Here is a 25,069-nt window from a genome sequence, read left to right as displayed (position 1 = left end):
AATAAAGTACAACAGCCTCAAATCCACATCATCAACAATTACAGGCAAATTAAAGAAAATAGGCCAAGAGTCAGAGGCAGAATAAGGCAACCAGAGATGGAACAAAATATTCCTGTGACTTTATAATAACCAGTGTAGATTGGGGAAGTTGTAGGAAAGCAAATAAGAACCAGGGGGCAGAGGAAGAGAGGATTTATTTCCTCAAAAACCTCAGAGAAGCAAACACTGGAGAAAAAAATGGAAGAAGAGGTTATAATTGGGACGAGAAAGAAAGGATGTGAAGTACTTCTTGAGATTATTTACAGGAAACATGGGATGAGAAAGAAGTATGACATGCAACAATGGTACCCAAAACTGAGGTTTTGTGGTATGTAGCATAACCGCGAGGCCACAAGTACTGAAGTTATGAAGTATTGTTGAAGAAATGAGTCTTCAGTTTACAAACAAAGAAACTTCAGCAAATCAAATTTAACTGGAAATAATTGGCCTCTTCTGCTTGAGAAAGTCTTGGTTTTCTTCTCAGCATCCCAATGTTTTCGGGTATGTTATTATTTTATAGTTTCAGATGCTCTTACACATGATTTTAGCCAGTTCTGTGGTTGACGTTATGCTGCCTTTTCTAGGTATTTCCAAGTTATTATATGCAAGATATTTTTTTCTGTTTCATGTTAAAGCCCAGACACACCAGACCAACATCGAAGAACTAGTGGCAACAAAGGCCAACTGTTGCATTGCTTTATGTCTTGGCCAAAAAGTTGCACTTGAACGCACCCCAAAGAGAACAGACAACGGCCAAGTAGCATGTAAGTTCTGCACCTGTGTGAGAGGAAACTGCTCTCCATACCAGCAGGCAGCAGTAGTCTGTATTTGTCATTCAAAAAGAGAAACAGGAAGACCGACAGGATGAATTCAAGATGCTAGTTAGCCAGTTAGCACATTAGCAATACAACCCGATACTGAAAGAACAAGTGATATAAACAACTACAAAATGTTTCTGCTAAAGAGCTCAACGGCTGAAAGAAATAATCTCACCTAATATAAAAAGTCTGTTTAGCCATTTGTTTGCTTTCCTCAGAGTGACGTCACTCACCGACAGGTTCCGCCACCTCCAACGCTGATTCAACATGCTGACTCGGCCGAAAAAAAGCCGACATGGGTCAACTGGTGCCAACAGTGCATAACATACTGCAAAAACTAGGGCGACAGATGCTCACCAACGGCAACAACCGTCAGCTTGGTGTGTCAGGACCCTTAGTGTGTGAATCTTTGTTTGTCTTTGTTTGCAGCCGGTCTTGGCAAAAACACACATTTTATTGATCTCTGTGAAGCTTCACTGGTCAAAAGTTAAATTTATATAGGCATATTTTAAAAAGGAAAATGAGGACTGACTGTTTTTAAAGCAGGAAAAAAGGGTCACTTTTGACACATCAAAGAAATGTGAAACATGATTTTGACTTTTCAGGTGAAATGTTTTTCATCCTGACTCAGTGTTTTAGGTGTGAAAGTAGACTCATACTAATATCTACTTATCAGCTGGCCCCGCTGCTTGGAAAACCTTACATAATAAAGTACATCTATCATGCTGAGCTGAAGTTACAGGAACTGGAATCAGATTTGTTTTGACCTTCTCCCTGCTGCCAAAAATCTGCAATCTGGCGAGATGACAGGTTATTAAAGCTCTGTCAAGTAATCGAGCTGTACTGGCTCCATGTTACTTGTGTTTAAAAGTCTTGGTTGGCTTATTAAAGGGGGAAAACTGAACCTAAATGAAGCCAACGCAACAAATGCAACAACAACAAAAACTTCTCCAGAGTGATTCAGACTGAAGAAGACAAACTACAGTTGTGACTTCACCCTTAAAGTCATCAGAGAGCCTGAAATGTAAACACGAAGCCCCTGATTTGAGTTGCCCCCCAACAGGACCCCAGCATGTGATGACTCAACATGTCAGCAATGCAGCAGAATGGGATCCTTATCTTCCATCCTGGCTGCGTGGCTCCTGGGGGCCCAGGCCGTTTACAGAAACACAAACAGCAGCCCGGGCTGGGTCGGGTCGCATCGAGGGCTCAGATAAACAGCGCAGAGAGAGAGAGAGCAGAGTGCTGAGGAAGCAGACAGATCCTGCAGAGGGGACAGTGACGTCAGGATGAATCAGGAGGGGCAAGGAGTCACAGAGGATGTTCCTGTACCCAAGAGGTCACGGGGTCGTCCCTCACTGGCGCTGACAACCTTTAAACAACCAGGAGATGCTGGATAGATCACCAATCCTCCCCCTACCTGAGCAGTCAGTATTTTATTTGCACATTGATCCATATCACTGCCAAAAGGCAAAATTCCAATAGCTGTCTCTGACCAGATGTTAGCCATTAGAACAGCAATAAAACAACAACACATGGGACCCTTTACCCTCATACTGTATGTGTGTAGCTCTTACGGAATAAACTAAATAGACAATATTTAAAGGGGAAGTCTACAAATTACACACACAAAAGTCAGTTTAGTCCTCACAGGGAGTCCTATTGAACCTGTGGAAACGTTATGAAATGTTGTGACTCTGGAGGAGCTTTGTCAACTTTGGGCTTGGAGGCTACAAATGTTGAAGTTTGGCAGGGATGGGCTGAGAGAAAGCAAAGTACTACATTCATTATGGGGAGCGTAGTGTTTAATGGAGCTTGACGCATTCGGCAGACTAAAAGTCAGGATACCACGGCCTTTGCTGCAATACAAATTTGCTGGAGTACTTTTTAATTTTTAATATTACAGATAAAGAGATAGAGCCAGCTTGGCCCTGTTCATGTTTGCAACGCTCTTCTCTAACAAGCTTCAAAGCTTCAATGTAATTTTGGATTTTCAACAAGTACACTTCCAACATCTGCAAATTTAAAAAGGTAGAGGAGGATGCACAGTTGGCTTTTTATTTGTCGGACAGAAAAAACACCCTGTGATGTAGCTAAAGCTAGCTAAAGTCTTCAATGAAGCAGCAGAGTACTGTACTAGGTTGCTATCTCACTAGAATTTAGTGATACTCTCACTGTACCTCGTCAAACATGATATCTGATGTGCCTGCGAAACTCCTCCCCTCCGTAATATTTTGGTCCAGAATTTGCCTCAAGTATGTTTAAAAAAAAATTATCTTTTGCAGTGGATTTCGGAGAGACCGTATGACAGTGTGCTAGCTTAGCTAACAGGCTATTTACCTCAATTCAGTTGCCTGTTGATTGTCAAGTGAGTTTGTATGATTAAAATTAACTTGTTTATCTAGTTTTAACACATTGTGAATCTGAGTAATGTTATTCTGCTAAAATATGGTTGTACATTATATACAGTCAGATCGTCATTATGGGTCGAGCCGTTGTTAATATGTCTTTTTAATTAAGTATTTCACAAAACATGCCACGTAGCTGGCAGGCCAACATCTTCATTTATTTGTTGTCATGCATTATTGGTCCTGTTTTTGTTCCAAGCGCATATTCCAAACTACTGGATGGTGAAAATGAGACAAAATTAGCCTCTTTTCCATGGCTACAGGTCGTTTCTATAAGGTTTCTATCCATCCGTAAAGACATGCACTTCCTTGCGTTGGACACTAGAGGCATCATCCCTATATTCAGGGATCTACAGACACCAGTCACATACGTCAGTGGAAAAGAGGCATTCGCCATTATGTTCATTTTATGGTTGGTCTCAATCATTTATAATCAATTAACTGTTTAGCCTGAATCACAATTTTTAAGAGCTTAGAGAACATCTTTCTATGCCTTGTTTTGTCCAACCAACAGTAAAAAACACAAGGTTTACAATTAACAAGACAGAGAAGCTGGAGCCAGTAAATGTTTGGCTTTCTTGCTTGATAACTGATATCAATTAATCAATTATCAATCAATTATCAAAGCTGCTATTTAATCAACCATTTGTTTGTCAATATGGGAATGAAACACATAAATCATCAGCTAATAGTACGAAGTTTCTGTCTTTGTCAGAGAAGTTTTTCGTCTGAGACTGAACAACACAGTTTCGCCTCTGTGATCACGTAGCAGCTCAGAAAATCAAAGTGCTGTAATCAAAGTTATTAATTATTTACAGGAACTGTGCCTCGATGACAATGACTCATTCAGTTCAGAACTTTTTCTTCACTTTGACGCAAATCAGAAACTCTTTTTCAAAAAAGGAGTTCAATCTAATAAAGGTCAGTCTTAGAGAGAGAAGCTCTAACAATCGATTTCACAGGAATTCCCCCCATATGGAGGAAGAGACGTTTTGATCACCTGGCCCGATACCAGAGGAATAATACCCAAAACACTCCCACACCACATCCACACACTCAAACCTCCCCTCACATCCCACCAAAATGCTAACGGCTGGAAAAGTGAGATGAAAACAGGAAACAGCTGTTGAGAAGCCACTCGTCCCAGTCGATCTCTAACTCTCCTCACAAACGTCTTCCTTCCTTTTCCCTCAACTCTTCCCTTCCCTCACATGTCAACTGTCCCACCAGGTGACAAAAATGGCACTCACAGTCACAGTGACACTTGTGAGCACCAAAGCACTGCAGGTACAGTTTGGTTGCAAAGTTAGGCTTGGCCGACAAAACCTAACAACAGAGATGTTTCCAGAGATGGCTTCCTGCTTGTGTTTCTAGTGAACTCCCTGGAAGCCAACACACGGGACATGTTCCTAAAATCTTTCAAACCATGATCGACACCCAGTTCACCATTTTTAGGTGGGTGATTCTCAGCAGAACCAATGGGATGTTTGCTGCAGAAGATGCTCATTTTTCTTGGTGTGATTTGTTGTTTTTTGTCTGACCAACAGTCCAAAACCCAAAGACAATTAATTTCAAGCAAAAAAACAGCAACAAATCGAAATTGGAACTAGATATTTTTTGTCATTTTACTCGATGAAGATTAATTGATTATCAAATTAGTGCAGATTAATGGAGAAACATTTCCAAATTTCCTAAAACATTATTTTGTAACAGGCTCGTTTTTCCATAATAGCTCATTTTGGAGACACTGGAGAGGAAAACAAGTCTCTTATAACATCATTATCATCATCATCATCAGTGCCTGAGCTGCACTTACTGGCTAATCTACAACTCAATAAGGTTAATGACTACTGCTCCTCTGTGCCATCACCACCACAGGGGAACCTTGATGCTTCCACAGAGCCAAAGGGAGTAGAGACCTGAGAAAGCAGGTAAACACGTAGCTCCTTCGTGCCATCACCTTGTGGGCTGTAAAACTAAAACTCAGAGCCCCAGCACAGTAACAGACAACACACACAAGCTGCATATGACGCACAACAAAACACTGATGTGTTGTTTTTACTGAGCTCAAATACTGCGCCAAGGCAGACTGCTGACCCATATTATAGCATCCCTTGTCTTATTTCCTTGTGTTGGCAAGCATACAGAAAAGCAGCATTAATATCACATACATCGACTGATAATGCCACTCGAGTTATGGTTGACACAGTGCAGCGGCTTCAAAGGATCGCGCTGGACACACCAAATCTTGTTATGGGCGATTTTAATAACTGTAAACCGGGGAAGTCCCTGGGAAACTTTTACCAGTATGTTACTTGTCCAACTCGTCTCACGAAATGCCTGGATCTCTGTTATGGTTCTGTAAAAGGAGCATACAGGTCCTTTCGTAGAGCTCCACTTGGTGCGTCAGATCACAATGTTGTTTATTTAGTTCCGACCTACAAACCGGTCCTGAAGAAACACAAGCCGGAACGACGTTTAGTTCCGGTCTGGTCTGAGGAGTCAGTGCAATGCCTCCAGGACTGTTACAACTGCACTAACTGGGACTTATTCAAAGAAGCTTGTGTTGACTTAGATGAATTGACCGAAACTGTGTCAGCGTATATTACTTTTTGTGAGGAGCTGGTCATCCCACGGAAATCTATTTCCATTTATAAAAATAATAAACCACGGATCTCCAAATCCGTCAAAGACTTAATTAACCAGCGCAATATCAGTTTTAACCAGGGTAATGACACACGATACAGGGAACTCCAGAAACAAGTCAAAAAGGAACTCAAGGTTGCTAAATACAACTACAAAAATAAGGTGGAAAAGCTGCTCAGTACGGGAAATTCATGCTCTGCTTGGGAGGGAGTGAAATCCATGATGGGGATGCAGTCCAAGAAGGGTCTCATCAACCTAAATGGAATATCTGACTTTGACTTTTCTAATGAACTGAGCGCTTTTTACAATCGTTTTAATACTTATGATTTTAGTGAGGAACTGCCAGTTTTTAAAAATGTCGTGCCCGAGGAGACTGGTATCCACCTTGACAGCGGGAGGGTTCACAAACTTTTCCAGGGGATTAAGGAAAGGAAATGTCCTGGCCCAGATGGTATAGGAGGTCGCTTACTAAAAAACTGTGCCAAACAGCTGGCAGATATTTTTTGTTCTATTTTTAACTTGTCACTTCAACTCCACAAAGTTCCTCGCATTTGGAAAGACTCCACTATTGTGCCTGTACCAAAGAATAACTCTCCTAAATCACTAAGTGACTACAGACCTGTGGCACTGACATCTCTCATTATGAAAACATTTGAGAAGATTGTGAAGGATGAGCTTCTAAGTTCAGTGCAGGAAAACTTGGACCCGCTGCAGTTCGCTTATAGGTCTGGTAGAGGTGTTGTTGACGCAACTAGCACCCTCCTCAACATGATTTTTATCTCATCTTGAGGGTGCTAAGACGTTTGCACGTCTTGTTTTCATCGACTTCTCCTCAGCTTTTAAATGAATACAACCTCACATTTTAGCAGAAAAGTTAATGAACATCCACAATATTGATCTTGGACTAATATGTTGGCTGGTGGACTTCTTAACTGAAAGGCCGCAACGTGTCAGGGTGAACAGTGTTTTATCTGATGTTCTTATCTCTTCCACTGGGTCCCCCCAAGGCTGCGTTCTCTCACCTCTTTTATTTGTGTTGTACACAAATGAGTGCCGAAGCCAGTATTCGAGGCGGCACATTTTAAAATTTGCTGATGATTCGGTGATCATTAGTCTGCTAAATAGTGACGATCCTGATCATGGCCCTGTAGTGGCAGAATTCTCCAATTGGTGCAGGTCATCCTTTTTAAACATTAACGTATCCAAAACCAAGGAGATGATTGTTGATTTTAGGAAGAACCCTACAGTTGTCTCACCTGTGGTGATATATGATCACGTGATTGAATGTGTTCAGCATTACAAGTATCTTGGCACCATTCTTGACAACAAGCTGACCTTTGATCTCCAGGTGGATGCTGTCTGTAAGAAAGCCCACCAGAGAATGCACTTTTATCGGAAACTTCGTGCTTTTAATGTGGACAACACTTTTATGAAAATGTTTTATTCTTGTTTTTTAGAATCTGTTTTAACATTTTCATTTATCAGCTGGTATGGGTCAATCACCCTTATAAACAAAAGCCGGCTTCATAACATAGTTAAAGTGTGCAGCAAAATTGCCGGCCTAACATTAAATGACTTGACGTCCTTGTACCAGGCTGGGATCTTAAAGAGGGCCCAGTCAGTCCTGGCTGATCCCAGCCACCCTCTGCACGGAGAGTTCAGGTTGCTTCCGTCTGGCCGCAGGTACAGCCAAGTTACCTGCAGGACCAATAGGCTAAGGAACTCTTTTGTTCCGACTGCCATTGGCCTCCTAAATAAGGCACTTTAACTTTGAATGTTGTTGTTGTTTTTCTGCCGTCATTATATGTGTCTGTTTTTTTTTATGTGTGAGACTGCTGGCTGCATAACAAATTGCCCCTCGGGGATAATAAAGTTTTCTTTGACCTTTTTGACCTTTGATCCTGACTACAGTTCCTTAACTACATCTTAGATCTGTGCGGTGCATCTAGTGCGTGCTGTAGGTGTTAATAGTTTGCCCAAAAACAATGCAACTTGGATACAGTACTCACCTCCTAAGCTTGTGATGTTAAGGGGAGCGGAGCAACCCAAAAAGGTGAAAGCATATCAGTGCAAACAGGCTTCTACAAAGGCCGAACGAATGACAGATAAAAATGAGGTTAGAAAAACTCCTTTGCAGCATTATCCAAGTGTCTTATATACATTCGTGGGTTCATGGAAATCCAGACACAACTATTTTTGCTAAACTTTTGCTAAACAGAGCATATCCAGATTATCCTCCTATGAAGATATTTGGTGTGAACGAGTGTGCGCATTTACACGTAGGCAGGTCATCATTCCAAAGACACTTAAATAATGCTTTTTATTACAAAGACATTCCAGTATTTCACATATTTTTATACCTTTTTCATTATGTTGTATTATCAATTTCTATTTCATATTTATGATTCTTGTCTTTTGCAGTACTTGTTTTTCATTAGGCACCAGAACACCTTGTACTTGGTGATGAACTCATTTCTCTCTCTCTGATGTAATGCTACACAACCCAGCTGATATCTATTGTGCACTTATAACCCTAATTCCTGCTTCAGCAGCTGTGATAGTCCATGTGACGGAAATTTCATCATCTGCTCACATCCACAGGACTACAAGTGTGCCAACCGGACATGTGTGGAACATGTGACCATACACTGAGCAGAGATACAGGGTCCCAGAACAAACCCAAACATCAGGCAGGAGATACCACGTAACAGTGACGCCAGAGACCTTTGTTGCACTTCATCTACCAATGCAAATACAAATTTTCAAGTTGTGAGAATGCCAGGAACATATTTAGAGAAACAACAAATCAATGAGAACATGAAGACGACAAATCACTTAGAAAGTTCAACTAGGCCATCGACAACAATTCAAACCCGTCAAGTGCTGGATGGCGCCTGACAACAACAGACAGTCAGGAAGCTCTGCCAACTCCACCCAAAAGTTCCTGGTACTTTTGAGGGTCCCAAGAACTACATCCTGAACCTTACTACTGGGAAACACTGACACAACCTGTGAACGACAGGGTGACACCATACTGGATGAGTCCAGTGTCAGAATCCGTGTCAGATTTATACAAATAATAAATTCAACACTAAATTTTAACAAATAAAGAAGCTAGTCAGAAGTATTATTGACCAGGTTTAAGGGAAATTCAGTATTTCTCAACCTGGAGTGTGATGAAATGTTTGGTCAATTTTGGTCATTGTTCTTGTAAACTTTAACAATTTATGCTGAAAAAAGGTGCAAGTAACACCACTAGAAACAGCTTTACAATAATGACCGTTAGATAAGTTTAACCAGTTTACAGACTGAGTGACGGCACCAGTTTACAGATTTCTGAGTCACAAAGATGGCAAATCATTATTGTGTGTTAGGATTTATAAAATTATGTTTTAATATGGACTTTGGGCTGAAAGAGATCCAAACAATAAAGCCCATAAAGTTCAATAAAGCCCCGACACTGTCCTCTACTGACCAATCAGACTGCAGTGTCCACAGCTCCACCTTTTAGCACCAGATCTGTGTGCTAGGTACCCCAACAGAGGCAAGGCAAGGCAAGGCAAGGCAAGGCAATTTTATTTATATAGCACCATTCATACACAAGGCAATTCAAGGTACTTTACAAGAGAAATACATTAAAATAAAACATTAAAGGAATAATCAATTTGTGTTTGAGATCATTAAAAACAAAAGCTAAAAGCAAGACAATAAATAGTTAAAAACAGTGCAGAAAATGCATTTAAAAAGCAAACATAAAACAAAAGCAACAGCAGACAAATATAAAAACAATAGCTACAGATTATCCTAACAATAAGTTACATATCTAGTTCACTGGTAAGCTGCAGTAAATAGTAATGTTTTAAGCCCTGATTTAAATGAGTTGACAGTTTCAGCCGACCTCAGATATTCTGGAAGTTTGTTCCACAGGCGGGGAGCATAGAAACTAAAGGCTGCTTCACCTTGTTTGGTTTTGATCCTGGGAACACTGAGTAAACCTGTTCCAGATGATCTGAGGGGTCTGGGTGCTTCATAACGTACAAGTAAATCAGAGATGTATTTAGGCCCGAGACCATTAAGTGCTTTATAGACAAGTAACAAGATTTTAAAGTCTATCCTTTGACACACAGGAAGCCAGTGCAGTGACTTAAGCACTGGTGTAATGTGCTCCACTCTCCTGGTGTTGGTGAGGGCTCTGGCAGCAGCGTTCTGGACGAGCTGCAGTTGTCTGATTGATTTTTTACTCAGGCCTGTAAAGACACCGTTACAATACTCCAGCCTGCTGAAAATGAAAGCATGAACAAGTTTTTCTGTATCTTGTTTAGACAGAAATTATTTTATTCTTGCTATGTTTTTAAGGTGGCAGTAGGCTGATTGTCTAAGTAGTAATTGTCTTAATGTGACTATTGAAATTTAGGTCTGAGTCCAGAACTACACCAAGATTTCTGGCTTGATTTGTAGGTTTTAGTGTCATGGCGTCAAGGTGAGCACTGACTATTGATCTTTGTTCTTTGGGGCCAAAAACAACTATCTCAGTTTTGTCTGTGTTTAGTTGTAGAAAATTGTGGCACATCCGCGTAATGATTTCGTCAATGCACTTATTTAGCAGATGTAGGGGACTGTGGTCTTCTGGTGACACTGTTATGTAAAGTTGTCTGTCATCTGCATAAGTATGGTAGGAGATGTTATGATATTCCATAATCTGAGCAAGAGGGAGCATATAGATGTTGAACAGAAGAGGCCCAAGAATGGACCCTTGAGGAACTCCACATGTAATTTTTGTTCGCACAGATTCATAATTGCCAAGTGACACAAAGAAATCCCTGTCTTGTAAATAAGATTTAAACCAATTTAGCACAGTGCCAGAAAGTCCCATAAACTATTCTACAGAGGGGGGACCAAACATGGGGACGGTAAGGAATGGTACCATTAGTGCCATCCACAACTTTTCACAGTGGAAACAAATGTGTACCGAACTGAGCTGAAACATACCGTACTGCTTGGTGGAAACAGGGCTTCAGTATGTGTTCTGTTGTTGTTAAATTGTAGACATTAAAACTACATTTTTCAGAGCATTTTAAAAGGATTTCAAGGATTATTTGTAAACTACTGTTTCCAAAGAAATTTTTGAAGAAGAAGAAGAAGAAGTTTTTGGTGTTTGCACTTCTACAAATCTGAAGCGCTAAAATAAAATAGCAAAATCTGCATTAGGACAATTTCTGTGTTACAAAAGGTTAAATACCTTCAAGAGCTAAAGTTTGTGTCTTGTAATAAATGTGCTCTGAGTCATCGGTTGAGTTTTAAACTGTGAAAAAAATGATACAAAACAAAACAGATTTTGGCAGAGAACTCAAATTTTGGACGTCACTGTGCTGTATACTTTTGAGAGGAGCACCTTATTTGACCCCATCATACCCATGACGCTATGTATTTGTGTATGCGTGAGAGTGTGTGGTTGAGGCCTGGTACTGAACATGGTGTGTGTGTTCCTGCAATGCTGAGGTTAAATATCAGGACAGGAAATGAACACAATCTGTCCACGTTGCCACATCAGAAACACTCCCTGCAGCCTCTCAAAGCTCCACGTTTCACTCAGACTTCTTCTTCTACTCTGTCTTCACCTTTAAACTCTCTGTACTCCATCGCACCGTCCTCTCAGGTGCATTTAGCCTCTAACTGCTCCAACATTCCTGCATCTTCCTGACCTTTTAAAATCCCGTCTATCTTCTCCCCTCATCTCGTTTCCACTCCTGGCAACTCTCTAGCGTTATCATCTCAGATAAATATTTCACTGCATCCCAGAATCAGACTGTTGTGGCTGTGTCTTCACACTATTTACAACTGGCTTCATACGTTAATAGTCTCTGGAAATGTCAGCAACAGTATAGATAAAGACATCAGATAAATGTCCAAACTGTAAACTCTAAATGTCAAGATGTAGCTTATAAAACCTAAACTAATGCACCACTGGAAACCACGTTTTTCTGCCAAAATCAAGACAGAGACCATATGTTGCTGAAGCTGCACAGACATTATCCATCACAAAATCTGACTGGCTGTATACAGTAAAGATGGCAGGAAGTAGTGCACGCCTTAAAGTACTTGAAATTCAACACCAGTTCTCAAATGGCGCACTCCTGATATCTTTACTTGATGAGAGAAATTGAATTTGTGCAGTTTCCTCTTGTCGTCTGTTTTCTCGGTGCAATCTATTGAGTGAGATTTTGCATGAAGTTAAACGAACCATGGCAGAAGTATAAAGGTGAAAACAGAATTTCTGGTACAAAAATATAAAAAATATTCAATGAGTCAAAAATCAAAAATACTCTTAAAAGGGATAGTGCACCCAAAAATGAAAATTCAGCCATTATCTACTCACCCATATGCCGAGGAAGGCTCAGGAGAAGTTTTAGAGTCCTCACAACACTTGCGGAGATCCAAGGGGAGAGGAGGTAGCAACACAACTCCACCTAATGGAGGCTGACGGCGCCCCAGATTAAAACGTCCAAAAACACATAATTGAAACCACAAAATATCTCCATACTGCTCGTCCGTAGTGATCCAAGTGTCTTGAAGCGCACACGTGAGCGCAGTGCAGTGAGAGGCAGTCAGAGCTACAGGCTACAATGAGGCTAAAAACAGAGTTCAAATGACATTTTTCCAAACAACTTTTATGTCGGGGCTAGGGTTCGTTCTTGTCTTTTGGATTTCCTTTTGCTGGTCTGGCTTTCTCTGTTTGTTCCTGGGTTGGTTGGTTGGTTGGTGAGTTTGTTTTGTTCTATCCTTGTTGGTTTTATGTTTGTGTTGATGCTCCATGCATCTTAATGAATTACAAATAAATAAACCTTGTTAAAAAAAGGTGATTTGTCATACATGTATAGACAAGTTAGGGGAGGAACTTGGCGCATCTTTCTTAAAGTGGTCTATGAAGGGTTGCCAGATCTTGTAGAATTTGTTTTCACACCCTCTTCAGGAGAATTCAATCTTTTCCAAATGTAGGTGCATCACATCCTTCACAAGGGCAGAGCGGTCAAGAGCCTGTGTTTGCTTTAAGATTTTGCATGTTTTTTTTAGTTAAAACAACGAAACAAAAAAACATTTGAGCATCTTGAAGGAGGATTTTAGCAATTATGGGTTTCTGGAGACTGAGTGCACAGAACTGCTTTGGGACCTTTGCACATGTTTGGGATTACTATGCAGGAAGGGAAGTTTGCACTTAAATACTTAAATCTTCGAAGTCGAATTAAGTCGAGGATTTGAGTCATTTTTGTACTTTGAAGAACACATATAAGATCAAATTAAACACATAGCTGTTTAGTTTTCTCTCGAATGTTCTTCTAAACATAAACTATTTTCGTTGCAACTCTTTTTCTTTAGTAAACTTGTCTATCCTCTTTCCCAGTATTCCTGTTAAACTCATTCAAGTTCTGAGAAACAAACTGAGCATGCACGAAGGGTCTTATGTAACTCTTCTTTTGCCTCTGGCTCGTCTTTGTGTTTGCCGTGTCCAATTGTTATAAATGCACCACACAGTTTTATGTTATATCACTAAAACTGTAAAACCACAAGTTGGACAAAACACAAAGGCCCCGTTAAACTAGAATTACAGCCTCGTGGTTCTGTGTGCCTCCACCAACCAGTCAAGTTTCAGTTACAGTTTACATCCACGTCTGTCCAGACTCGCATGTAGCCATGACAGTAGACAATTATTCATGGATAGATGTTGCTCTAACAAGGATGCTTCACACACATCTTCCCCCCGGCAGCACTGAAGATCTAAACAATCATCACAGTTTCAAGATTAGTGTCACCAATTCAGTACCAGACCAAATGTCTTCCCCTGTTTCTGCAGAGCATTATGATGTAACAATGAAGCTGACCTTTGACCTTTTGGATATAAAATGTCATCACTTCATAATTTTATCCTGTTAGACATTTGAGTGAAATCTTGTCATAATTAGGGTATGGAGTCTTGAGTTATGGCCAAAACCATGTTTTGTGAGGTTACTGTGACCTTTGACTGCCAAATTTAATCAGTACATCCTTGAATGCAAGTGGACATTTGTGCCAAATTTTTGGAAAATCCCTGAAAGCATACTTGAGATATCGTGTTCACAAGAAAAGGACGGACAACCCGAAAACATAATGCTTCCAGTCACGGCTATCGACCGGCACAGACACATACAAACAGGACAAGTACTTACCAATCAGTCTTTTATTTTTCAGACTGGATATCAGCCGCCAATATTTTTTCAAAGCTTATTTTCTGTAAGTTTGTCCCTTTGATGCCAAAACAAGATAACCTTGTGGATGTATTTTTATTCTTATCAGCATGGATAAACATCTAAAACAAAACTTGAACCATTGTGGGACGTAAAGGCCAAGTTCAGCTTTTAAGGCAGCTTTCAGACCAAGAGTCGTCTCCTTTGGTCTGAATCAGGGGCTGATTCTGTCACAAAGTTGTATAATTGCCTAGAGTTGGTTCGTGTTCTCACGGCAGCATTTACAAGCGGACCAGATCAAATGCCTTGTGTGAGAAAGCTGCTCTTGATTGGTCAGAATTTCCATGTGGGAAAAATCCAGGAAGTAAAGCAAACATTGAAGAAGAGTACACTTGCAAGATAAATGTGACACTTTCTAATGTCACAATGGAGGGACAACTACGCAGGTTGATTTTAGCGCTGCTCATCGTGGACTATATTGCTGTCATTGTTCATTTTAGTCAAACCATACAGTTTGAAAACGAGGCGCGGCTCCAACTAGAAAACAATGTTTTGATGCATTGGATGTGCTGAATGTGCATATTAAGGCAGTACAGGAGGAGGTGCACATTAATAATCCTCCAGGACTGTAACATGCTCATGTTTAACCCAAACAATGTGTCATGTGACTGCAGTTGCTTCACATCCAGGTCGGAACACCTTCTCACCACAAACCAACCGCACCAGAGTTCCTTTGGAACCGGACTGAAACCACCTGTTCAAGAAGGTCTCGGTCTGGTTGTTTTAGTGCGCACCTGAGTGTGATTGCTGTGTTCACACCTGCACAAACGAACCGCACTGAGGGGGTAAATGAACTTGAACCAAACAGGACAGGTGTGAAAGCAGTATCTTTGGGTTTGGACAGCAGAGACAACACAAGACATTTGAAGACTGCAAAAGAATCACCCTTAGGCACTTATGATGTTACACAGAGGAAACATAACAAAGCACAGTGACACCCAGGGAGGTCACTGTATTGTTGATAATGAGATCACGCCAGAAATAGTAGCAGCCATGTGAGTTTCCCTGCAAAAATTTCCACTGTTGTTGCTGTTGTCAGTCTGCTGCTGACCTTACTTCACATCCTGATATAATGTCTTCACTGTGCTTTATTGCATCTTGTGGTTTATTCTTAAGGACGTGCACAGCCGATGCTCTGAAGAAACGGGCTTAGGAATCCGTCAGGCTGCCAAATCTTCTGAGGAAACACATGAATATGTTTCTGTGCAGCAGCTGAACCTCTGTCATATCGCAGGCGGACGACAGATATCAGACAGGCCAAACACAAATCAACATGTCGGTCACATTCGCAGCATGTGATCCTCTGTGCTTTCACCCGGACTTGGAGCCAACAGGGACTCTGGGAGGGTTTTCATATGGAGCAGCTCGGTCCGCTGCATAAGCTCGCTGATAATTCCCCCCACTGTTCCCGACCCACAACAAGGCAGGGCCCCGGCCAGGCCCCCGTACAAAGACTGGGTTTGTCAGATCTGTGACATAACCCTAATCTCTGTCCGCCGTGGGGGAGCCTCCCCGTGCCGTCGCCTCATCCTCTGAGAGGGCCTTGTTTTCAGTCACGGAGATGATAACTGAGATGGGAGGGAGGGAATCTGAGCTGTTATATAATCTCCAGAGAGGAGAGTGACCTCTGAGGGAACGGGACCTCGGCGGCCTCGTTGATTAAGACGGGAGCTTGTAGTTGGTTATTTCTCAGCAAATTGCAGTTTTAGTTTGACAGACAAACTTTTCCAGAGGCCGCGTTCCTCTCGGGGCAGAGAAAAATAATCTCACTGATCATGATCTGAGCCGCAGAGGCCAGAGCTCACAATGTTTTTGTATCATGACGTAAGAAACTGGCAGAGTATAATATCAGAGATGGATCTTTAAACTAATAAACACATGCAGGACATTGTTGTTTTTCATTAAAAATACATGACAATGAAATATATCAAGTTAACAAACTCTTCCGAAAAATAAAATCTGAAACACATTCTGCATTATTATGTTAAGGAAAGTTATTCAGACTAAACTGTGACAGAACATGTGATGTGGCATGTTCACAGTTACAAGCAGATTTACTAACATCCGCGTGTTTGTGGTGTGTTGTTTGTGTCTTCCTGCTTTTCAGTTTAACATGAAGAATGAGGGCGAAGATTAAACAAGACAGAGTCCAGTTGAAGTCTTAAAATATGTGATGCTACCACACATTTCACAGTCTGCACAAAACTCTCAACTTATGACAGATTGTGTTAAAATGAGTGTTGTTTCTAAAATGGTTGTCATATTCTGGGTAGAACAGAAACAACAAGATGAGGCGTGTTCACAAGGCAAATCAAAGTGCTTCACATGAGACATAAATGCATTAAGAAACGATATAAAATGAGTAAAACTGAATAAGACAGTAGATTAAAAAGCTAACGCCCAATAAGACAAATCAAACAGTAAAATGAAAATTACAGTGCACCTACAGTATTATGTTGATTAACAGATTAATCCAGTGGCTCCTTAATGTGTTGCAATGTCTAGTCTCAACTGTTGCACGGCTGAGAGTTGTGATTGTGACATTCCCTCCTCAGGCTGTTTGCATATGAATAGCTTTGAGAGGCCTAAAGAGGTAATACTGCCCAGTTTTTGCAATAAAAACAAGAAGATTAAAGCTGCTTTAAGCGGCAGGTAGTGTTCAGTGTTACAAGTTTATCAGAGTGTGTTTGGTGGAACAACAACGTTGAGAGTGGTGAGATGAAACCATGCAGTAAATCTGCCGAAGCAATGAGCTAAAAACGGGCTTCGTAGAGTTGGCGATCATACAAGCAACACCTTTTACATTACACATTATCATTTAAAGAAAAGTCAGAAAAATAAACAGAATTTTTGCAGCAGAAATATGTTATTTTTTTTCTACCTTGTAACCCAATAATCAATTTTATTGTTTTTGTTCTATCTGCAGGTTTCAGCTTTACAGGAAACGTGGTCTTTTCATAAATCTAGGCTGTCTACACAGTAGAAGGGCACAAATACCATTTAAATTGGTGCTACACGACCAAAGGAAACAGAGGAAAAGGGCTGTGGCATTTACTTTTGCTAAAGACGTAAAAAACCGACAGCTACCAGAATTCACTGCACCACACCAGACCAATAAACACTCCTACTGGTGGGTGGCGTAATGCAAGCTTGGCCGTTTTGATGCAGTGAACAACATGACAGCCAGCTGGTAACAAATTATCTGGAATTATAGTTAAACACTAAGCTAAAATATGTTTCGGAAAACAACTGAGGTGAGAAATAGGCAACGCAGTAACAGAATCTTGGTTAATTTTTGATCAGCGCTGCTTAGTTTACAGAGTTTTCAGCCTCAGTTCTGACAATACAGCACAGGAAACAGTATGGCAGCCACTTCCTGTTAACAATATCTCTTATTATAGCCAAACAGTACACTAAAATATGTTTCTGATTAAATTTTATGTGAGAATTAGGCAAAACAGAACCTTGGTTTATAATTGATCAGCGCTTATGGTTTGATCTGAAATTGAGAGTGAAGAAAGGTAGGTCCTTCGTTCGATCCACTTCTAATTTCTTAACGTCCGTGGTGGCAGGCATACGAAAATGAAAAAGCACAATCTGTAGTTTTATCATCAGCCCCAGAGCCAGCAGAAATTGTCATATGGCAGATTTGAGCAGGCAAATGAGCAGGGAGATCTGGGTGCTGATATGATGGAGGGAGGTCTAAAGACCCTGACACACCAAGCCAACAGTTGGCCGTCAGTCAATGTTGGGCCACGTGTGAGAGTCCGAGGCCCTTGCCACTGTGGTGTTTCCCGCATCGTTGGCCCTTGTCAGCGCTAGTTACTTTTTTCCCACCAATTCAGCATGTTGAATTGGCGTTGGCAACTGTGGAGCCCATCAGTGAATTAAAACTGATGAATGTGATTGGTAGTTGAGCTCAACCCACAAGAAGACAAATGGAAGTGAGGAAAGTAAACAAACAGCTAAACAGCTTCTAGTAGCATAAGGTAAGATTATTTTTCTTTAGCCATCCAGAGCTTTAGCAGGAACAATTTGTGATAGTTTATGTCATTGTTCACTGGCATACAATAAACACGCTTCGTTCTTGCAACATTGGATTGTGTTGTTTATGTGCTCACTGCCGTCAAGACAGTTTTCTGGATTCCCTTTTTGAATGACAATTACTAATGACTGCTGTCTGCTGGTATGGATAGTAATATCCTCTCACACAAGTGCAGAACATAGGTGCTGGTTAGCCGCTGGTTGATGTCTTTCCGGTGTGTTCATGTGCAACTTTTTGGCCGAGATACAGATGACATGAGGCGACACAGCAGGGTGCTTTCGTCCCTGCTGGTTCTCTGAAGTATTTGGTGTGTCTGGGCCTTACTAACATCTACTACCCACATTGATATAATGCAAAGCTAGTTGAAAATTGTTAACTGTTGCTCATACAACATGAGAAACTCTCTGAATCACCTTGAAGTCTGAAAACATTTCTCCTCAGTTTCTGACTTTTTATGGACTAAACAATTACTAAAAAGAATATTCTGCAGGTGAATCATCAAGGCCTTAACTTGTGTTTCACAAAAGCTGTAGTTCTTTGGCTCTGCCCACAAAGGTTTGTCTCAACCTGTGAGATAATCTGTGTTTGTAAGACTAACACTCCCAATCTGCTCTTTCCTTGTTGATGAAAGGTAACAAGACGGAAACATCCGCTGACAAAAAAAACCTGATCAAGATTATCACAATCTGTCAGAGTGTTTACTTTTCCCTCTACCAGACTTTCCAACTCGCACACTGACCACACACACTCTGCTCTGGGATACGTGACAACAAGGAGGTCTAGCACATCCAAAGAGGACAAGCTGTTTTCACTAAGGACGCAGAGAAAATGTTCTCCCACGTATGCATCAGTCAGCTCTGAGATTTGGAAGTTTAACAGGCCTGTTTGAACACGAGGTGCAAACAGGGTGTGGAAAAGTCTCGATAAAAGCAAGGAAAATGGGGTTTTCCCCCGGTTTCATATCACATACCCAGAAACAACTGGAGTCCTGAATGTGGGGCATTCTTAACTTAACATATCAGACGCGAGACCTGGAAAATCAGGTCCATGCTTTCATCTGGAAAATGGGTTAGCAGCAGTTCAGAGATTCTCTGCCAATAAAACACTTAGCTGGCTAACAATATAACGCCTCGTGTTGTTTAACAAGTTGAGGTTAGTTTAGTAGGTCATACTTTGAAAGAGAGAGCAGCAAGGCAGGCTCGGAGAACCCAAACCAACCACCTAAAACATGAGAAAACCTACAAGATCACTGCAAAATCTCTATATTTAGCACAGGAAAACACACCACTAACAAGCTTAAGAACCAGATACAACGCTATAAAAGACAATTAATTCACTATAGAGCTCCACAGATGCACTTAAAGCTCCTTTATGCGTATTCAAGTGACTTTGAAAGAGTGAAAAAATACATTCAATTGTACAAAAATGGTTTAAAATGCCTCTCAAAGAAGTTCTGCATGTATAAAGTGATGTTCAGGGTGTTTTGTGTAATGTACTGTGTTAGTAGGTCAGACTGTAAACGAGAGCAGCCAGGCAGTCTCTGTGCTTCAGGCTGGGTTTGAAAGGAGGGGTATAAACAGCGTACCAGAGTAAAAAAAAAAAAAAAAGTCTTCTGTGTTGTGAGCTCACTTATTTGGCTCATGTAGGACACAGTGAGCATCCAGGGGCCCCTTTAATGCCTGTACACCTGTTATGGAAACAGAAATAAAACGAAGCTCTACTTTTGAAACATAACTTGTAACACAAACTATCAGGTGATGCCTCGACCTGGTGGCTCTTATAGCATGCTTTTCTTCACCATAATGAGGTCAAAACAGGTCAGACTGTCTCCAGATGCTGACTGTGTCCTGCCTTTACCCCTAAACAAGTGTAAAAACACTGGAAAAAACATCTGACGAGACTTTCAAGGCTGCATAATCTCATCTAGTGAATCAAAGACAAGGAAGGGAGAAAGAGATGAAAGTTGTTGATGTTATCGAAGTCCAGGGAGGGAATCTGGAGTTGTGTGTGACGTGAATGATGAAAACACAACCTCATTATCTACTTCACCACATCCTACTGCCATTTAACCAGATACCCAAGGCTAACAGAGCAAAAATGATTTTAGGGAAGTTTAGAGCCAGTGGACGAGATAATTCAACCAGTGTGAACTGGTTTCGAGAGGTTCTGTTTTGTTTAGTCTGGTAGTCCAGTTGAGGTGCCAGCGCAGATACACAGAGAGGCCACTTAACATGGCAACACCCTGTGTTTAAATGTGACTCGGAGAAAACCAGTCTTTCATTAACCGGTCTGAGCTGAGCTGCAGAAAGTGGCGCAATATACACCTGAAAGACTCTGATGCAACAAAGCAATAACAGTGAATTTATGGGAGTTTCGATAAGGATACAACAGCAAAGAATTTAGTCTTTTATGATACTGAAGGTGTGTGTGTGTGTGTGTGTGTGTGTGTGGGGGGGGGGGGGCAAACCCAAACACACCAGCTAAAACATAGGAAAACCAGTATGGTGACTGCAAAATCACAACATTTACCATAATGAACACACTGCAGACAAGATTAGGAACCATACCAAGTATACAGAGACACCGTAAGAGTTGAAAAACTCAGTGAAGTCTAAGAAAACTTCACAATGTAAAAAGAATAACTGCAATTTAAGCACCTGTGAGGGTATTAAAGTGACTGTCAGAAGAAAATGTTCTCTAAATTCTGTAAAATTTTGCAAAAATACGTAACGTTTTGAATGCATGACATTATGTTTTAGTGCGGCTTTGTGTGAAAACAGCAAACAGCAGAGCATCTGATATTTTATGATACTACAGGAGAAAGAAACAGACCCAAACCAACCACCTACACCATAAGAAATACAGTATGGTGACTACAGTGTGGCTATATTTACCATAAACAACCCACCAAACTCTATTAATGCATTAAATTCTCTACATTTTAAAAATAAATGCATTTTCAGCTCAGAAGAGTGTATTTAAGTGACTCTGTCAGAAGAAAACTCATTTCTAAAGTGTATAAAATTGTACAAAAATCCTTGAAAATGCCTCTTACAAAAGATTTGCATGCATGAATTCATATTTCAGGGTGTCTTTGTGTGAAAACAGTTAACAGAGGAGCATATAGTCTTACGAAAGGAGACAGAAACAAACCCAAACCAACCACCTACACTATAAGAAATCCTTTATGGTGACTGCATAAAATATTATAGAACCACAACAAGAGTTTAAAAACTCCACGAAGGCCAAACAAAGTCAGCAAATTCACTGCATAGCAAGGTAAATGCCAAACTTTAAGCTCCACCAAGTGCATAAAAATTACTGAAACTAAATAAAAATGTACAAAAACACTTTAAATGTCTCTTAAAAGACGTTCTGCATGCATGAAGAGATGTTTCAAGGTGTCTTTGTGTGAAAACAGTGAACAGAAGAGCATGTAGTCTTTTGAGATACTAATGGAGACAGAAATAAGCCCAAACCAATCACCTACACCAAAAGAAATCCTGTATGGTGACTGCAACATTGCTACATTTACCGAAATAAACCCACCACAAACAAGTGTAGGAATCATACAGAATATTATAGAAATACCTTAAGAGCTCAAAAACTCCATGAAGGCTTAACAAAGTCAATAAATTCACTATGTAGCTAAATAAATGCACTTTAAACTCACATAAGTGTATATTTAAGGAACTTTGACAAGGAAAAATCATCTCTACATTGTATTAAATTGCACCAAAATACTTAAATATTCCTCTTAAAGAAATGTTACATGTACAAAAGTGATGTTTAAGTGTGTCTTTGTGTGAAAACAGCAAGAAACAAAGCCAAACTAACCACCTAAAACATAAGAAATCCTTCATGGTGGCTGAAAAATCACCATATTTAGCATTTCAAACCCTCCACAAACAAGTTTAGGATCCATATACAATATTATCATCTCTATGAAATATGAAAAATAGTTAATAAATTAACATTTAAACTCCATTATTGCATTTTAAGCTCATTTCAGTACGTTGAAGAGACTTTTCAAATGATGTTAAATTGCACCAAATGCAACTTAAAGAAGTTTTGCATGCATGAAGTGATGTTAAGCTGAGTTTACATGTGATCTGCGGTGAGTTTTTTGCTTTTACCTGGAGGATGTGGCGACAAAATCTCCATCCAGCAGCCTCATCTTGCAGAACAAAACTCCGTTGACAAAAGGCACAGCGGTCAGCTCCTCCAGAGTCAGATGGGTCTGGAACTTGAATTTCTTCTTCTTCACGAAAAACGCCATTGTCTTTGTGTCTTCACTCGCATACAACACGACCAACACTAACACAAACTGTTAAGAACTAAGCTAAAGGTGAATGAAATGTCGTCGCTAACTACTGTTGATGTTTCAGTCTGTGTTTTCATGCGAGCTCCGCTTCTTCTTCAGAGATGATTCAGCGCAGAAATCTGGAAACAAATCCCGAATATTTTCGTGAATAAACGAAGAGAAAATGTTGATGTTTGTGGTTTAAAAGTAGTAAAGGACTTACCAGGAGACATTTCTGGTCCGTTGAGTGTCTTCAGGAGCGCTTCAACAACATAAACTGACCGAAAGAGAGGTTTGTCCGCTGTTTGTGTCTGTGCAGAGAGGAGGAACTTTGCGCCATTAGCATCAAGCTAACTGAGAGCTAGCAGAGCGACTTCCGGTTAGCATCTTCCAGAATAAAAGATAATAGCCATACAAATTAAGGGATTTTTTTTATATATATATAAATCTAATAATATATTATTTATATGGAATAAAATCCATGAAAATTAAGGGAATAAAAAAACTCCAATGATATATAATTCATATGAAATCAAATCCATTTAAATTAAGGGAATAAAAAAAATCTAATAATATATAATCTATACGGAATAAAATCCGTGTAAATTAAGGGAATAAAAAAAACTCCAAAATTGTATAATTTATATGAAATAAAATCTGTGTAAATCAAGGGAATAAAAAAACTCCATAACTGTATAATTTATATGGAATAAAATCTGTGTAAATTAAGGGAATAAAAAACTCCAAAACTGTATAATTTATATGAAATAAAACCCGTGTAAATTAAGGGAATTAAAAAAATCCAATAATATATAATCTATATGGAATAAAATCCATGTAAATTAAGTAAATTAAAAAAACCTCCAAAATTGTATAATTTATATGAAATAAAATCCGTGTAAATTAAGGGAATAAAAAAATCCAATAATATATAATTTTTATGGATTAAAATCCATGTAAATTAAGGGAATAAAAAAAATCCAATAATATATCATTTATATGGAATAAAATCTTTGTTAATTAGGGGAATTAAAAATAAACCCAATATAGAATTTATATGGAATAAAATCCATATAAATTAAGGACAGGCATATTCTAACAATAAAATGAAAAATGTTATCAGTTGTTCAGACTGGTAAAGTTAAACCTAATGCTACCCAAACACTCTGACTGTGTATTTTAACTATTTGGTCGCATTTAAAAACTTCAAGAGAGACTTGATTAACATTATAAAACCACAACATATTGTACAGTGGTGTAGTGGAGGGTATATGCAGGTATACAGGGCATAATCACATCTTTTTCTGGCAGTTAACAGTACATCCACCATCAGCCAAAAAGTAATGGGAATATATGGGGGACTGTATATCCATTTCCACCTCTACTTCAACCTACCCATCTACATAGAACTACACCCACCTCATCAAATAGCCTCATACTACACTTCAGATATTGGAATACCAACAAAACACAATAAAACTAAACAAACAAATTCACTATATTAAGTTAAGAATTATAATCAAGAATTCATTAAAGTAATAGAAATTAAATGGGAAAACAAAAATAAACAATGAATTGCTGTTTCTTGGCCTGGATTTGTGGATACAATTGTGGATTTTATTTTTTTAAGGTAAATGACCCAACTTCCGGTTTCTTCCCAGCTCACCCTTGTTAACATGACACTGCTCTGTAGCGCTCCATTCACTGCCAGTCACTCTGCAGCCTCACAGTGAAACAGCGACACCCTGTGGCGGCAGACTGCACCGCTGCTGGCTTCATGGACCAACTGGAAATTCAAACTTCCCAGGACCACAAAAAAAGTATATTTCTGATATGTGAAGATCAAAATTAATTTTGAATCACTGATGAATCAAAGAAAAATCAACCTAACGCGATGACTCGCTTCACAGTGTGTCTTTAAGTTAAAAATAGACCCTGTATTTTTTAGATTTGATATTAATGTCCATAGGCTACATTAATGTGTTTTATTCATTATATCATCACAGAATACTATTTTTTTGGTATTATTATTACTGTTATTTATACTCATCTGTACAGGCTGACAATATCTGATGAAGATGTGTTTTATTCTTAAAGGGGAGATTACGTATTTAAGCAGTAGATTGTTGAGTTTAAGGGGATTCCAGGCTCAAGTTTATCCAGCAGAGAGCAGCAGAGACCTAAAGTCTGTCAACCTATAGTCAAACTTGTTTGTTATCTCCAGAGCAGCATCTTGTCAAGACAGTTGTACGCAGTACTTCAGTGTGCAGAAAAAAGCTAAGTTACCATCTCAATATACTGTGTGTAATGCCAGTAGTAACAGAGTAAAAGTACAGAGAAAAAATACGTGGAAAATTTTAAAATTTGAGCAGTATCAGGGGCTGGTTTAAGATTAGTCATTTTAAATTTCTCTCCTAGTTAATAAAATACGTTTTCTTTGGTGATAATTGTCTATTGTCAGTCATTCTACTGTGTGTTTTATAGTGGTGGAAAGTAACTAAGTATATTTAGGCCCACTTGAGAACTTACTT

The 25,069-nt window shown here is 39.7% G+C and overlaps 1 protein-coding gene across 1 annotated transcript in view; it reads right to left on the bottom strand.

Moving 5' to 3' along the window:
* eeig1a (estrogen-induced osteoclastogenesis regulator 1a) overlaps window positions 1-22,874 on the bottom strand; it is a 51,575-nt gene extending 28,701 nt beyond the window's left edge. The window contains exons 1-2 of the mRNA XM_033619936.2: window positions 22,762-22,874; window positions 22,372-22,678 (exon numbers count right to left, since the gene is read on the bottom strand). Coding sequence (XP_033475827.1) covers window positions 22,372-22,514 — 143 coding nt within the window. The 5' untranslated portion in view covers window positions 22,515-22,678; window positions 22,762-22,874. The remainder of the gene's footprint in view (window positions 1-22,371; window positions 22,679-22,761) is intronic.
* Window positions 22,875-25,069: the final 2,195 nt, after the last annotated feature.

Source organism: Epinephelus lanceolatus, chromosome 9 (genome assembly GCF_041903045.1).
Source record: "Epinephelus lanceolatus isolate andai-2023 chromosome 9, ASM4190304v1, whole genome shotgun sequence".
NCBI classification, from domain to species: domain Eukaryota; kingdom Metazoa; phylum Chordata; class Actinopteri; order Perciformes; family Serranidae; genus Epinephelus; species Epinephelus lanceolatus.
The sequence above is the reverse complement of the archived record's forward strand: the minus strand, read 5'-3'. Positions and strand labels throughout refer to the sequence as shown.